The 14691-nt window shown below is 43.6% G+C and overlaps 1 protein-coding gene across 2 annotated transcripts in view; it reads right to left on the reverse strand.

Annotated features, from left to right (window-relative positions):
- Egf (epidermal growth factor) overlaps nt 1–14691 on the reverse strand; it is a 75477-nt gene that overhangs the window by 11599 nt on the left and 49187 nt on the right. Inside the window, exons 16-20 of one of the 2 annotated variants that reach the window (XM_005406183.2) lie at nt 11898–12017; nt 8294–8410; nt 7382–7504; nt 4386–4508; nt 2709–2853 (exon numbers count right to left, since the gene is read on the reverse strand). In XM_005406183.2, the coding sequence (XP_005406240.2) occupies nt 2709–2853; nt 4386–4508; nt 7382–7504; nt 8294–8410; nt 11898–12017 (628 nt within the window). The remainder of the gene's footprint in view (nt 1–2708; nt 2854–4385; nt 4509–7381; nt 7505–8293; nt 8411–11897; nt 12018–14691) is intronic. The other variant, XM_013505425.1, reaches the window with a different exon arrangement.

Here is a 14691-nt window from a genome sequence, read left to right on the forward strand (position 1 = left end):
TAAGTAAGGGTAAACAAGGCTGCAATGTGTGTGAACTTTGCAATGCCATGAATCAAGCATCCCTCAAACTGAGTTGCCACACAACGCTGACTTCACATTTCACAGCCCTAGTTCAGGGAATGGAGGTCTGAGGGGGACTAGCTGAAACTCAGTGGGATGAACCAGGACTCTGCTGAGCTCCAGAGGTCCGGAGCCTCCTGGGATCCACAGACACTGTGCAGGTCTCACTGCCCTTCTGTCTGAGGGATGGCCTGGGGCTCCCCATGCCACTGCCTCCCAGGGAGGAGGAGGAGCTGGCCCTTGGGAAACCTGCCATGGACAGAAAGACCCCGGGGAAGTGTTTTCTATAAACCCAGGCTGGCAAGCACTCACAAGAGGGCGGTTTCTATAGAATTAATAAAACATAAGGTGAGGTCAGCAGGGCAGAAGGAGGGAAGGATGCGTTCTCGATTAAACTTGTGTTGATTGTACAGCTCAGACCCTGTTATGGTCCACATGACTGTGGATACCGGCAGTGTTTTAAATGCTGCTTCAGAGGAAAGGTCCTTAAATGTGAGCGTTATCTCCAGCTTGTCATTTTGTAGCAACGCATGCTTAAAACATTATCAGGTAAGCAGGATATTTTCAGCAGGGATTAGTGACAGAAAAAACAAGCAGTATGTTAAAAAGCTTGTCAATCTTTAATGAACTGACACCACCAGACCCAAATGAAAAGACTGTACTACATGACACTTAACCCTACAGTGCACTTCATGTCATTATAATATAGGAAGTTAAATGTCAGAATGAAAAATAAACTATGACCCAATACGCAGTGAGGACTTTTTTTGTAATTTTCTTATTCAGGAGGATAAGAAATGATGAACCAATAAAGATAATTTGGTTCTTAATATTAAAGAATACTAATTATAAGGATAACTATTATAAATTATAGGTTTATCTTAGGTTAGAAAATTATAGTCTGTAAATATGAAAGTGAAAGCAAAATTCTATTTGAATTGGGTCATTTCTGCTAAACTCATGATCATTTTTCCCAGTTTCTGCCAGGCTGGCTTGATTTATAATGCAAGGCCACTGTCACCCTTGGTCACAGAGTACATGTCTTCCTCTAATAATGGAGACTGTGCTTCTGTTCATCACTATTGATAAAAATCATGGAAGTCTTTAATCATATAGCATCTGTTCCTGAGAACCTGAATATTTTATTGCTCCCCCCCCCAATGTGTTTTAATATGTTCTCTGAAAAATCTGGTACTGGGAATGGAACTCAGGACCTTGCACTTACCAGGCACGTGCTGTGCCACTGAGCTAAATCCCCAGCTTTATTGCCCCTTCTCCAGGCACACAGAAAATTATTACTAGGTTAGGAGTTGAATCAACAGAGACTTCTCTATCAGGTCCCTCATGTTGCTTTGAAAATACAGAATTAACTAAAAGTAGACTCTCGTACAGAACGAGATGTTGTGAGATTGGGTTTTCCTAAAGGCTCTGTAGGAAAGGTTTTCCGAGTGAGCAGGGCAGCAGCGCCTCAGAGTGATTAGAGTGACAGACAGGTCTTCTTCAAATCTCCTCATGTGAAGCCGCCCATGGAAAAAGCGAACAGAAAGTAGCAGCTGTGCCCCCAGCAACAAGGCGCATGAGAAACTGACTCTCCAGAAGCAGAGAAAAACATGATTGGTTTCTTGTTTCTTTTTGCTTTTTAGTTTTAAAATACCGAAGCAATTAGTCCAATGCAAATATGTACCACACTTTTGCAACTTTAGAAACATTTTGTGGATGCTCCATTTATTTGGCAGAAAATATATCAAAGTTTAAAGAAATTCTCCATAAAATGTTTTTCAACCAGAATGAGAAATTTAATCCCCAGTCTATACTAGTGGTAACACGAAGTTATTTAAGTAAAAACACCATCATCAGTTCTCTAGATTTATATTTCCCATTGGTTCCTGGGGAGAGGTGGTAAGATGTGAAGTACACACACACACATACACACACACACACAGAGTTTATGCATGGGTATTTCTCTAAGGAAAATCTAATTGCAGGAGGAAAAATATCTCCTCCATATGAATTTTGCAAATTAGGAGGTTGAGGTAGGAGGATGGAGAGTTCAAGGCCAGCCTGGACTGCATAACAAGTCTGAGGCTTGCCTAGGCTCTCTAGCATCACTCTGTCTCAAAAAAAAAAAAAAAAAAAAAAAAGTTTTTACAAATTAGCTGAAAACCCTTGTTACAGCATGTATTGAGATGTTGCTCCAAAGCCTCATGTGCTTGTAGGTGGGGCTTTTCAGAGCTGGCTGGCTCTGGGGTGTGTGATACTGTGATTCAGGGTATGTGATACTAAATTTTACTCCACTGATTGGTTTAGCATAGTTCTTGGTGTGGATAAGGGAGATGCTCACCCTAGGTGTGGATGGCACCACCCACAAGTTGGATGGGATAAATGGGATACAGGGAAAGGAATAAAAGCAAGCTTGCTGCTTGCTGCCTTCTGCTTGCCATGCCATGAAATGTTTCTTCTCTGCCAGGCCACTCTGCCTGGAAACCAGCCAACTATGGACTGAACCCTCTACAAACTATAAGCCAAAATAAACCTTTCCTCCTTTAACTTGTGGATGTCAAGTGTTTTATCTCAGTGATGACAAAAGTAAAGAAGACAGTCATGGATTGCAGTGTCATCTCTGCCATTAGAAAGCCAAGTTGACTTACTTGCAGGCATAGGTATCTACTGCTTCGACATACATGCACACTCCACCGTGGAGGCAGTACCCGTCGTGTGAGGGGGGACACTCTGGGTAACCATTTCTGACCAGACTGCTGCCATCTTCCCCAAGGGGAGGGGGTGAGTTAGAGTCTGGAACAAACAGACATTAGTGATTAGTTTGGCATTAGTGATTTGGTTTGTTTGTTTTGTTTTGTTTTGTTTTTTCTGGTACTGGGAACTGAACTCACAATCTTGCGCTTGCCAGGCAGGCGCTGTGCCGCTGAGCTAAATCCCCAGCCCCGCATTAGTGATTTAGAATGTCAATATCAGGACTAATTTCTGTGACAATGTGTGATTCAGTGTCTTTTTGTGACAGTGACACTATGAGGAGTACCAATAGCCCTTCTTCCTTTAGGCTGACATTATCTGATATTAGACATATTGAGACACAGGGAGCGGCCAACCCTAAATCACCAGATGAATTCAGTCTCTGCTTGCAAAAAAAGCAAAGTTTCATCCAGGAATACACAATCACCGTGGGAAATGACAGCAAGCTGTGAGATGGAACCATTGAAAAACTAGTGGCTCTGTGTGGCTTACAAAGTCCCCCTCAATAACCTGGGAGTTCGGAAGTTCTTCCCACACACAATGCTTTCTTCTAAAAACTATTTCAGACACAAAACGGTGGCGACTCTGACAGAGAAAATGCTCTGATAGCAGAGGAATGCCAAAGTGGGTATGGCTCCTTTCACTGTTCCAGAAAAGTAAAACACTGGGGTGTGTAGGTGACTATATAAATAGCAGTTTTTCAATATCTTGAAAAGAGCAAATTATTTGAGGAAAAAATAACACTCGAAGACACCAACGAGCAGGCCCTGTGAGCCTTCCTTTCTGAGGATGTTCCCTGCTTGCAGAGCCGAGGCAAGTGGCTAGCAGGGCTGGGGAAGCCAGCTCCCCTTCCAGAAAGCTGAGGACAGAAGATACTGCTCTTCTGGGGAAGGTTCAGGAAGCAGAGGGCCCATCATGACAGCTTAAAAGGAAAGCAAAGAAAGCTAGTGGCCTGATTCAGATGCAGAGCACTGCCTTTATCATAATCCTGGCTTTTGTTTTAAAATCCTCCAAAGGCTTATTCTCTCTGTCGGCCCATCCCTGCACCACCTGACCGAGATGCTGCCCCTGGGTCTCCACTGTGCTGCCTGCTGTGGAAGCCACTGCCACACAGGACAGCTGGGCATGTGCAGTGTGCCCATACCACACTGTGTGCTGCAAGTGTCAAGCTCATAGCAGACTTTGAGGACTCTATGTCCAAGTTTAAAAGAATGTAAAATACTTCAACTGCAGACTGATTACATATTAAATGTTAATATTTGGAATATTAGAAAAAATATAATATATTATTAAAAGCCAGACATACAACTGACCTAACCCTGCAAAACCCCTGGGTTTTTCCAGCAAGCCCAGAAATCAACCTTACAAATGAAGTGATTAGTCACAGCATTCAAGAGAACCACGTCTGCCCACCTATACTGAATTGTGAGTAATAGAAAGGGATTTATTCCACATGCTGCTAAATTGAGAAGGCTGGGAGCATTTCAGATTCTTAAACCCAGCATTGGTCTGAGGAAAGAGGGGAGCAGAACTCCCAGGAAACCCCGCACCACCCAGACCACCCAGCAACCTACCCGTACAGGGCAGCTCAGGCTCAGACGGGCCACCGGCACAGAAGCAGGTATAGCCACCCTCTGTGTTTGTACAGCTGGCACCCGGCCCGCAGCTGTGCACTTCCAGCTGGCACTCATCAACATCTGCCAGGAGAGTAGGGTAGCAGGGAAAGTGGGGCACGGAGGAGGAGGAAAGAGGTTACTGGACTGGAAAGTCTGGCATCTCTTTAGCTCCTGTCATGCCACACATTCTCAGGGCCCTGTGCAAGTTTTGAGATTCTGTCACTACAGTTGAATCCTTGGCTATACACCCACTTGGGTGAAGAAGACCAGAGGAATTTTCCTCAGACCTGGAAGAAAAGAAGGCTTCCCCAAACCGGAGACTGGTCAACTGTCTCCAGGCAAACATCTAAATATTCAGATCCTAAAATTTATACTTCTTTTTTGCAAATAGACATCTAGCCATTGACATAAACTTCATTCAAATACAACTTTTTGCTTTTTCTACATAGATGTGAACTATGTATAAAGAAGCCATCCTTTCTTTTGCAACTCTCCATCTTTCTCATTCATACTACTACCACCCTAATATATAGGTCTTTCCACTTTCCCTTCCCTTCCCTTCCCTTCCCTTCCCTTCCCTTCCCTTCCTTTCTCTTCCCTCCTCTCCTCTCCCCTCTCCTCCCCTTCCCTTTCATACTAAAAAAAGAACAGCATCACTACACTCCTGCATCCTGCTTCCTCCAAGCTGCAGGTAAACACCAGTTCCAGATTATTCCCCAGAAACAGCAATCCTGATGGAATCCTCCTTGTGCCACTTGGCTGGGACGCCACCGGCTCTCTGCTGTGCTGTTCAACATGGTGGCCATGGCACCAGAAACATGTGTGCTCCCTGGTGAGGTGCCCTGTAAGCTCAAATACTTACCAGATTTGAAGACTCAGTATCAAAATATAAAATAGCCAATAATTTTATACCAATCACATATCAAAATGCTAACATTTTAGATATATTAGAATAAGTAAATTATTACACTTAATTGCATTTATTCCTTTTCACTTTTTGTAATGTGACTACTAGAATATTAGGAGAGCCCTGGCCCAGGAAGTGAAACCCCACTGAGCAGCTCTCCAAGTTGAGATCTGACCCAGATAACCTAAGCCCTCTGCTAAGGCCTGAATTGTGTCCCTCCATTTCCTGCACAACTTGCATGTTGAAGCCATGTCTTCCAGTGTGACTGTATCTGTGTCTGAATGTAGGGTCAGGGAGGAGGTAACTAAAGTTAAGAAAGGTCAGAAGGGTTGGGCATTAGCCAAAAGGAGTGGTGTCTTTAAAAGAGAAACAAGCAGAAGAACATACTCGCTGAACACCACACAGGGAAAGGCCGCATGAGAACACAGTGACAAGATGGCTACCTGTAAGCCGGAAAGAGACCGTTGGCTACAACCAAGCCAGCCGCAACTTCCACAGTTCTGGGACTTGAAGCTTCCAGAACTGTGGAAGCAAACGTCTGTGTAGAAGCCACCCAGTCCTCAGCACTCTGTTACTGCCTAAGGTACAGAAGTAGGCTTACTGTTCTTCCCTACTCAGGACAGTTTTTCGCTGTGCCTGGAACGCTCCCCAGCTCTTCCTGTCCCTGCCTAATTACCATTTACTCACTTCCTGTGCTCACTCCAACATGGACCCTCTCCATGAATTCTTGCCCAATACCTCAGACAGACACTTCTCCAGTTCTAAACTTCACCCCTCATCGTAGGTGTCTTCTTTTCCATCCCATTCTCCTTGTACAAAGCAAGGACTGGCTTCCTCATCCCAGCATTCCCACAGCTGCTGCTTCTGTGCCTGTGAGCCCTAGGAACCGATGACACACTTGTCACTGTGAGTTGCTACCCTAAATGGTTCAAACTGACTCCTTTTAGACTGACTTCCTGCTATAATCTCAACAAACCATCACCTTGAAGGAGAGAGAGAGAGAAATAGAGAGGAACAAGCCCACTGGTTCCATGGGGCAGAGGCGCTCTGTGGCACACTCAACCCTGGAAAGAGGTGGGTTAGTGAGAGTCAGAATCCAGAGTCGAATGACTTTAAACATTTGAGAAAGGACAGCTTTTCAAAGGAAATTAAATAGGTCTGTTTATCTAAATTATCTATGAACCTGCTTAATTAGAGCAGTGACATTTTCCTGACTGACCGCCAAATGTGTACTCTATAAAGCATCTCAGGTGTGTGTGGACTCCAAGAAACTGATCTGGATAAAGGTCTGTGGAGAGCCACAACTGATACTTCATCTCGAACCTTCACAGGAGAAGAGGCCCTGTCAAGAAAGTTTTTTACCAGCACATCTTCCCCTGCTGAAAGAGATTTGTGTTTTCAGAAGGATAAAAAGAAAACACTGCGAAAGACATGGCAACAACCTGTGAAATCCAGATGACCCTGCATCAGGGGGCGTGGCTTGGGGCAGGTCCTTGCCTGTGTGGTGATGCTAAGCCACTGACACTGCGAAGGCAGGGCCATCCACCAGGTGATATCCCAGCCCAAGGGCTTGCCCAAATTTGCAAGGTGGCGATTACGAAACAGCTGTCTGTCACTCTCCGCTGTTATCTGAATGCCAGTGGCTGGACTCTCCCACCGACTGACACTGTCAGGAACTGCCCAGGAGCTCTCTCCGGAGCTGCACACACCTCTCCACACACACCTGCACCCCGGGGCCAAGTTTGCTGACTGAACAGTGCTGTCCAGGCCCCATGATGGCTCCCAGCATGGAGTACCGATGGAGACCGGGTCAGCGGTGGTGACCTTTCCAGGGCCTTGGAGCCACCAGCGCAGTGACAGCACAACACAGCAGTATGATTGTTCACCAAAGATTGAAGTGTGTCCGTCCCAACAGGCTGCACAACTCCTCTGCCATCCTGTCTGCTCTCAGCCTGCCACACCCATGAGGCTTCCTGATTCTCCAGGGTTGCCTCTGCCCTCTGCCCTCTGCCCTCTGCCCTCTGCCCTCCTTTTCCCTCTTTCTCACCAAGACAGTGAAGCCCATCTCCATGGTACCCAGCCGAGCACCTGCACACGTAGCTGCCTTCTGTGTTGATGCACTTGGAGGAGGAAGGGCAGGCGGTGCCATCCATTGCACATTCGTCTATATCTGTGGGCCAAACGAGGCACTAATGAGATACTTAGGCAATGCTGCCATAAATGGGAACAGCAGCAAAGAGTGAGCATGATCTTTGCAAATACACTGCAAACCCTGTTTCTTGGTGGTAAAGTTCACTTCTGGATTTACTTTCATAGAGTTCCCACCTGTCTGAATACCTAAGTCTTAAATAACAATGTGGTATTTTCAAGGCGTTCTCATCTGTCTGAATAGCTAAGACAATCACTTTGTACAGAGTTTCAGACCATAAGGACTCTTTTCCAAGACAGGCGTGTTGGAGCACACCTATAATGCCAGCACCATGGGAGGCTGAGGCAGGAGAGTCACAAACTTGAGCCTACTAATCACTTATTTATAATTTTGAGGCTGTCAAAATAAAACAGAAGCCTATCCACCACAGTCCACTTATTTGAATAAAACGTAGGCACTAATCTTCAAGGGAAAATGTTCTGTTTCCACTGGAACCGGTGAACATACACATTTTACTTCAGTCAAAGTCACTCCTCTAACTACAAATTATTCCTTTTAGTACCAACTGCAGTTATTGCACGACGTTAACATAAACTATTGTTACCATGTGCAAATATACTTATATATATGCCTTACATTTTCTATGCATACCATCTATTACCATTATTATTATTATTTAGCTAACATCAAGTCATTTCTTTAAACTTGCTGATTATATAAATCTTTCTGGCAATTTTGCATTCTTAAGAGCAAAAAGGCTGTTTCCAGTTTATAGTTTTTCAAATATGCATATTTGGCTTTTACTCTTACCAGTACATAGTTTTCCATCCCCAGAGAACCCTTCCAAACACTGGCACGTGGTGCTGTCTCCCTCTGAAACACACCGAGCGTGCACGCCACAGGCTGCCGGGGTGCACTCATCCTGATCTGTAAAGCAAGAAGCCCACACAGTTATGTCCAACCCTGAGAGGACAAATGGACGTCAGTGTCCTGGCTTCTGTGGGATGCGCCAGCACTTTCCAACCCAGAACCCGGGAGAAGTGCTCTGTTGACCTGTACACTGGATCTAAAGCAAAGGTTCACACAAGCTTTGGTTCTCTTCTTGAGACTTAACTGTTGGTGTTGAAAGACGCCTGTGTGAACTGGTTTATAATTTTTTAAAATTTTCAGGTCTGAACTACAAAACTGCTACAAATACACGAACTCAAGTTTCAAAAGGTTTATTGCTTATTTAACAATTCCCAACTATGGTGGCCTACTTAAGGAGTCAATCTTTTCTCCTCCCAATAGCACACAAGTATGTGGCAAGCAGGTCTGTTCCCCACCATGGCAAAGATAATCAATAAGAGAAAGATCCACCATCCATTCCCTAATATGCTTCATTATGTAGTGACTGTGTATGTCACAATGTGTATTTATATCAAGATTCATGCAGTGACTTGCAGACCTCCAGGCACTTTTACAAAGTCATGAATCATACAAGTTAAACGCTGTTAATGGATCACTTCATTTCATACTCCACTGAAATGCAAACACCCCAGGGGACACGGTTACACGGAGAGCCATAAACAAGAGCAAGTTTTTCTCTGTTTTGCCTTTTCACTTTACTTATGGGTAGAATCCTTCTCCAAAAGCCACCTACCGCCTAGATTTTGGAGTTGAAGGATCTGACATACACAGTAGGATATAAACAAAGGATCTATTATTCACTGTTGAGTTTGTTCATCTACACGTAGAAGAGATGAAAAAAAAGGTCTTGCAAACATGCCGTAAGTCACAGAAAGTTAAATGATCTAACAGGATTCAGGTGCCTTGCAGACCCTGGGTAATTTCATTTGATTCACTTAGCTACTGAGCAGGACACCTTTCTTTGTGAAGATGCTCACCTTTCCTGCTGGCTTGGCCATCTCTTCTCATTTGCGACCCAGTACGGTTACTTCAAATGAATGAATTACCCACTGGATTCAGTGTTCATTTTGGAAGACTAGATCCCAAATCACAAGGCTGCTCAGAGTATTGCATGTGGATAGTATCCAATTACCCAAGACATTTTGAATCCCTTGTAGAATTACCCTAAATTAGAATATGATTCAAGACTTACTGGGTAACTTGCAAACCTTGAGTCAGCGTTGCATGATGAAAAGCAGTGGATATGCAATAGCAGGCGGGATGGGCTGGAGCCCAGGTTCTTTCTGCTAGGGTTAGTTTCTAGCTAGCTCTGGGAGGAACACTGGCACACACACTCTTCCTCTCCCAACTACAGGGGCAATTTCTGCTAGGTCTATTTCCTGTGACTATTGTAAAGGTTGGTTGGAAGAAAAATGTATTTAAAAGATCTCTGAGAAGTTAGAAGCATTGTGCATATTTAAATAGAGATATTAAAGGATATCATGACATACTGCTGAAGAACCAGCTTCTCTGGGCCGGGATGTAGCTCAGGGGCAAAGCACATCCACAAGCTATGTGAGGATCTGGGCTTGAGCCCTCATACTGTGAAAGGAAAGCAGAGGAGGAAAGGAAGAAGGAAAAAGAAGACAATCTAGCCTCTCACACGAGAAGAGGCTCCAGGGTCTGTCACTAAAAATAAAATTCATTCAAAAACACCTACTGTGTCCCAGGCCTCACAGAGAACCAAAAACAGAGTGATGAAGACAGAGAGGGGGCCCTGCTGCCTTGTGTAATTATGGAGATACAAGTGTGAGGATATGGTCAAGGACCTACGCTGGGCTCTAAGAGCTCTAACGGGCAACCCCGCTTGGCCAGGGTCTAGGACAGCCTTTCTGAGCAAGAGCATCTTAAGCAGGCTGTGCCGGCAGGATGGGGAGGGGTTCCAAAGGGCACTGTGAGCTGAGAGACAACCTGTGTGTGTTGTGAGCGAGGCCAATACACCTGCAGAGCCAGTAGAAAGCCAAGGACAGCAGGCTCGGTGGGCCCAGCGGGGTCGGGGGGTTCACAGACCAGGACAAACCAGGACAGACCCAGGAATGGAAAGATGAGGCACTCACTGCCGAGACACGATCGGCTCCATCTCTCCTGCAGGGATGGGTCTCTCCTAAAGATGGGGAAGGCGGCCATCTCCAGACGGGAGGTCCACGTGCACTGTGCCATTTGGACTGGCAGATCTCTGGCCACCTTATCCGTCCGCTACACCACCATATGCTTAATTTACTCTATCACTTACCTTGGTCCTTGAGTCCTTCAACTGTTAGTCTTCCAAAATATTCTCAATAAAGATCCCTGATGAATTGAAAAGATTCTCTATCCTGCTAATATTGACCAAAACCATTTTACTTTATCCCATTGCCCATCCCTTCCCCATATCACATTGTATTTAGCCCCCAGCACTCAGTACAGTATATGCACAATAAATGGCTAAATATCCCTACAATCACAAAGTTTTCCAGTACTCCTTATTTTAGCATGAATTAATTATTTGGCCATAATTTTCAAAAATCTTTGGGCAAGTCACAAATTAACATACCTCAGTCTTTGTAATAAGGATCAAAATAGAGAACACACTTAAATACTTGGTGCATACTTAAGCTCCATGCAAAAGCCAAGTATCATTATTATTAAAATACACCTCATTATCTTATCAAAAATGACCCTGATGAGATGGGCTGTGAGATTCCTGAGCCTCACACAGCTAGGAAGTCACCCACAAGCCACAGAGGTCAGGGAAGTGCTTCCTTAAATGCCCTAAAAATGTCTTTACAGCTACAGACACATTGGGGAAATATAATGCTAATCCATAAAATAAACAAATATAGTATTTCAAAGTCAAGTTAAGCTGCAGTGATGGAAGGGCAGAGACCTAGGGAGAAGAAAGGGTGGGAATTGTAGAAGCTCTGGGACAACCAGCTCTGGATGGAAAACTACTGGCCTTGCCAGTGATTACAGAACATAAAGTGAACACAGAACATAGAAGACTGAGGTTCCCCAAAGATGTTACATACTGAACAAATTATTTGACATTTTGGTGGGAAATGGTACAATATAGAAGAAAAGAATTCTAAGATTTGCTATAAATCCACTTTCTGCAGCAGTTGAAGAAACAAACTGATACTTGTTCATCAATTGCTGTCAACTTTTCGCACTAGCAGAGGCACAGCAAGATGGAACATGTACCAACAGGTGTAGGTAGAGACACAAATCTGTTCTGCCCCAATTTTCACCTTTGTTTCCAAGTTATATTCCTCTGAAATCATTCAGACCATAAACTCTTAAATGTGCAATGCATGTCCAGCCTAACGTGGAGGTGGACAAACCATTCAGAAGAGAAAAAGGACTTGAGTCCAAGGTTTGGTTTCACTAGCTTGCGTGATTTAGCCAATGTTAAGAGAGAATCCAGAATTTTTCCTGGGTAGAATGGAAACTGGTGGAACCAAAGAACTGGAGAACCCATTATACATACCTGACACCATGATTTCAGCCACTAGCATGTGCTCAGGTTCTGTGGCATTGCCTTCTGGTGCCTTAGTTCCAGATAAGTTGTCCAGTGCTGTCCCCTGCTTACTTTGATCAGCTTCCCCACCTGTCAAAGGCCAACAGATGCAGCTAATTCAGCATTTCCAGAAGAGTTTAATTTTACATTTATGGCTGTTGTTTGCTTAGGTGTTCAGACTCATGCTTACAGTATGAGGATCTAGGAAACTGGCAGGGCTTTGCTGTTTGAGAAATCATCTACTATCCTGCACCCTCCCAGGCTCACTCAGTTGCCCTTGATGGTCTGGTGAGCAGGAAGGCAGAGGGGAAGAAAGGGGACTCTTTTAGGTACTGGCAAAAAACAAGAGTAAATACCAAAAGTCTCATAACCATAATGAGATTATAATCACAGACCACTACGGCTAAGATTTTCCCCACCTGAATTCAACATATACTTTTTCCTTTAGGTTGTTTTCATGCCTATTTTACCCTGATTTTACCTACAGTTTAAAATCTGAAAGGGCATTGTTACAGTTTGTGTCTGTCCCCCCAAAGCCTCATATAGTCATGGGGCAGACTTTTAGATTTTACTTTTTTATTTTTTTTACTTCTAGAATTTATGATTGACTCATGGGTGTGGGCACTACACCTGCCCTGGGGTGGATAGTTTGCATACAGTGTAAGCGAGAGAAGGAGGCTGCTTGCGGCACCTCTTCCCCTTGTGCTCTTGTTGCTTTTGCTGTCTTCTACTGCTATGAACTGTTGCCCTCTGCCATGTGCCACTCTGCCTTGGAGCCAGATGAGTATGGATTAAAACCTCCACAAACAGTGAGCTAAATAAACCTTTCCTTCTTTAATTTTGGGCTTTGGGTATTTTGTCTCAGCAATGAGAGAAAAGTAACCAAGACAGGTATAAAGAAGCCGTAAGTTAAAACAGGCCAGGGATGCATACACCTACTGCACCCCACCCCTGAGGAGGCAGAAATGGATGTTCTAAGACAGAGCTTTTCTCTATTGTGTTCCCCAGACCCGTGAGGTACGAGGGCACAGAGCCCACAAGGTCAAAACTGTCTTCATCATCACACTTGGATGTCACTTGCTTCTTCTCATGTGTGCACACTCATAGTGATAGGGCAAAAGCCACGGTGGAGACCACTGCCAGGGCCAAGGCATGGACCATGGTGGTGACAGTGAGCTCCATGAGGAGCTGCACTCCTCAGCACCGTGTGCTCACATTCACCATGAACAAAATTTAAAAATCCAGTTCACAAGAAGCTCTTCATGAAGCAATAAGAATTATAATACTTTTCCTTATTGGAATGCTGTTTTTAAAATTAGTTTTTCAATCTTTCTTTTTTTATTAGTTCATGTTTGCAGTACACAATGATCATATTCCTTGCATGGTACATAACACACCTCAGTTCTTTTTTCCATCCCCTTCCCTTCCCTCCTTCCATCTCTTCTTTTCCTTACCATTTGCAAAAGATCTATCTCCCAACTTCCCATTATTTATCTTTTATTTTGCTCTTTATTTAAACTTTGGGTTTCTCATATAAGAGAAATCGTGTGATATTTAAGCCACTGTGTCTGATTTGTTTAAAACTCTTGACCATGGACTTGAGAACTGTTTAATTTTCTGCATAATAAAATGAAAAGTACACCTGAAATGCTTCCAGTGCCTACTGGAAGAGATGACAGTCACCAAGAGGAAGAGCACAGAAGTGAGTTGAGTGTCAGCTGAAATGAGCCACTTTTCTTCACTGGATGTGATTTTTATTTGGGGGGTTAAAAAAGGACTAGCAGGCAAACTGTGCTGGTGTGCCTGTCACTTTAAGGAAAACAATGGGCAGTGGTTGTCATCAATGGCAAGTTCCACACTGCAGTGAAGCCATCAGAAACTACTGCCTGTCTCGTTCTGGTACAGTGTCCAAAAAGAAACAAGAAGAACCCCAAAAAAGGCATTTCAAGTGGCTATTAGCAGTCCTTTCCCAAGCCCATTCCCAGTGCGGGCTTCGCATCAGAGTATTCAACAAAAACAATGCACAGCAGGTTTAACTCAGAAGTAGCTGTGAGCATCCAGCTGTCCTCTATTAAACCAGACCTTAAAGATGTAAATATACAGCAATGCCATGCTACACATAATATGTTTCCAGTTTTGGGAAATATACTTAAGTTACTGTTATAAAAATGTGTTATGTGACTAGATAATGGATTTATTATTATAAGCATAAGAAAGATGCTTTTAATTTTCTTTTTAACTTTTAATATCATAAATATTAGCAGATATAATCCACATAAACAAAACCTCTTCAGGGGAATCTCAATAATTTTTTAAGAGTATAAAAAGGGCCTGAGACTAAGACATATGAGAATTTTTTCCTAAAGCAACAAATCAACTAAAAATTATGAAAATCTAAACTATCCAGCCCTGAGCCATGGATAGATCAATCCATTTATTTCTTGCCACTCTGTCATCTAACATATTGACACCATGGCTTACTAGACAAATATAAATTTATAAAACCCTTTTGATAAAATTTAAATTATCTTTTGTATGCTTTTGGTAGAAAGATATCAAAAGATGACTCCCCAGTCTGCCTGGACAGTTTAGAAGGACACCATCAGCCACTGATTTTTCCCTGGCCGCCCTTCCTCCCCCTCAGTCATATTTAGTTTGTAAAAAAAATGGATCACAAGCCTTCTCAGGTTGGATTTCCAATTTGTTTGATATCCTAAAGTTATTTTTTTATAACTTTGTTTTTCCTATTAAGACCTGTCACATG

The sequence above is a fragment of the Chinchilla lanigera genome, unplaced genomic scaffold (genome assembly GCF_000276665.1).
Source record: "Chinchilla lanigera isolate Chin_1 unplaced genomic scaffold, ChiLan1.0 scaffold00095, whole genome shotgun sequence".
In the NCBI taxonomy this organism is placed as follows: domain Eukaryota; kingdom Metazoa; phylum Chordata; class Mammalia; order Rodentia; family Chinchillidae; genus Chinchilla; species Chinchilla lanigera.